Consider the following 2,055-nt stretch of genomic DNA (forward strand, 5'->3'; position numbering starts at 1 on the left):
TAAATATATTTCAATTATAATCAAAGTTAAGTATATATTACAAAGTATATAAGATTAATTTTCGAAATATATTCAAAGCTAAATTAAAATATTTATAGAAAAGATATAAATCCATAATATGAAAGTTGTTTCTAAGGATTCAAAATTTCAAAACCTTAGACCCTAAGTGTCAAAAGTCTATATTTAGAAATATGAAACGAATAAATTTTTAGAGAAGGAAAAGTTGAAATCTATATAAATATAATGAATAAGAAACATGTGCTTGGGAAAGAAAATTAAGTATAGAAAGATTGAAATTAAACCCGTTTTATATTTTTCATAAATTTAGAATTTAATCCCTATATTTTTATTTTTAGAAATTTAGTATTTTTATTTTTTATATTTTAAAATGTAAATTTAATTGTTAATACTGTTAAAATTAATTTATTGAATTTATATTTATTATAATATCATTTCTTTAGTCATTTTGGACGTGAATTTTAAAATCTAAAAATCAGAGGGATTCGATTTCTGAAAATAAAAGTAGAGAGTAAATTCTAAGTTTATATAAAGAGGAAAAGAAACATAGATAGATAGATAAAGTTGATATGTAAATGGTTGGTTCAATGGTTTCCAACTTCCATTTTAAAAATGGCTCCAAAAGTAAAAAGAAAACACCCTACCATTAACGGAGTTGCAAAGGATTTATATTAAAATATTCAGTTAATATCAACCGACCCATACCCTTACCAAATAATAATAAAAAAAACACCATTGATGCTCTTAATTATGGGGTTCACTAGCTCTAACTGAAGCACTAGCAAGGCTTCTCATTACATCAACTTGAACTCTAAGAGATGTAATATAATCTAAAGTTTCTTCAATCAAACACACTTCATTCATAAACTCTCCACCTGGTATTAAACTTTTCAAAATCTGCGTTCTTTTCCATACCAGACATTGAGCAATAGACCTTGTTATTTGTCTCTTTCGGGCAGCACCACATTTTGCTGTCCTTCGGATCCTACGGCTCCTTTTCACAATCTTCTTACACGCCAACGAAGCTCGTCTCGTCGTTGTCGGCACCGCCGACCGATCGGGGGTCGAAATGAGTGCTCGGCTCCAACAGGTTAGACCCTTTCTTGCAGATGCCATGGCTGTATCAGCTGATAACTTTATGGCCTTTTTTCTCTCAAAGATACTCATGTTCTTGTTTGAAAACTTGCATCTTTGAAGACCCATTATCCATTTCTTGACAAACTCTTGCTTGAGTGTACTATGAGGAAGATGCATCCTATAAAAAAAAAAAAACAAACAAAAGTTCAAGGACCAATATTGTAATTTATTGAAAGTAAAACAAAAATGGAACTTAGGGTTTCAGAGAAGACAATAATATGGCATTAGTAGCAATTTAGCAAGGGACTAAGATTGTTATTATGCATGTTACCATGTACATACCTTGATTAAGCTTCTTCTATGGAAATAATATATATATATGGTTTTTTTTTAATGAAATTATTGTTGAGATGAGAGAAGTATCAGAAAACTGAGACTGAGAGAGTGAAACAGATCCAAGAAAGTGAATCAGAATCCAAGAAAATAGAGAGGGGAGGGGAAGGGAATGTACCATAAAACTTCATTTATTTGCTCAATGGGAAAACAAGTAGTAGGCCTATGAGGGAAAGACAATGCACATGCAAGCACATGACAATTCATGGCCCACCCCATAAACCTAGGGATATATTTTAAAACCTTTTTTTTTTCTTTTATTTCAATTATTATTATTATTATTGGGTTTTTTATGGGTTAAAGTATCTTGAAAGTCCCTCTATTATAAGGATTGGATCAAATTAGTCCTTTTATTATTAAATGGATCAATTTAGTCCATATATTATTAAAAAAAATTAAATAAGTCCAATTATAACAGAGTTAACATTTACTGTATAAAAATGTATTGAAAATTATTTTTTTTCAATTGTAGATCAATTCTAAATAAAAAATTTTATTTATAGAAACCATAAAAAAATCATAAACAGTAATCGCTAATTTGATCACATCCCTATAATAAAGTGATCT

The 2,055-nt window shown here is 29.0% G+C and overlaps 1 protein-coding gene across 1 annotated transcript; it reads right to left on the reverse strand.

Annotated features, from left to right (window-relative positions):
- Nucleotides 1–643: 643 nt before the first annotated feature.
- LOC107908205 (transcription factor IBH1-like 1) lies at nucleotides 644–1,639 on the reverse strand. The gene is made up of 2 exons (XM_016835449.2): nucleotides 1,438–1,639; nucleotides 644–1,273 (listed from the first exon to the last, which is right to left on the reverse strand). Exon 2 carries the CDS (start codon nucleotides 1,270–1,272, stop codon nucleotides 763–765), a length of 510 nt encoding a protein of 169 aa, XP_016690938.1. The 5' UTR covers nucleotide 1,273; nucleotides 1,438–1,639; the 3' UTR covers nucleotides 644–762.
- Nucleotides 1,640–2,055: the final 416 nt, after the last annotated feature.

Source organism: Gossypium hirsutum, chromosome A08, assembly GCF_007990345.1.
Source record: "Gossypium hirsutum isolate 1008001.06 chromosome A08, Gossypium_hirsutum_v2.1, whole genome shotgun sequence".
Classification (NCBI taxonomy): domain Eukaryota; kingdom Viridiplantae; phylum Streptophyta; class Magnoliopsida; order Malvales; family Malvaceae; genus Gossypium; species Gossypium hirsutum.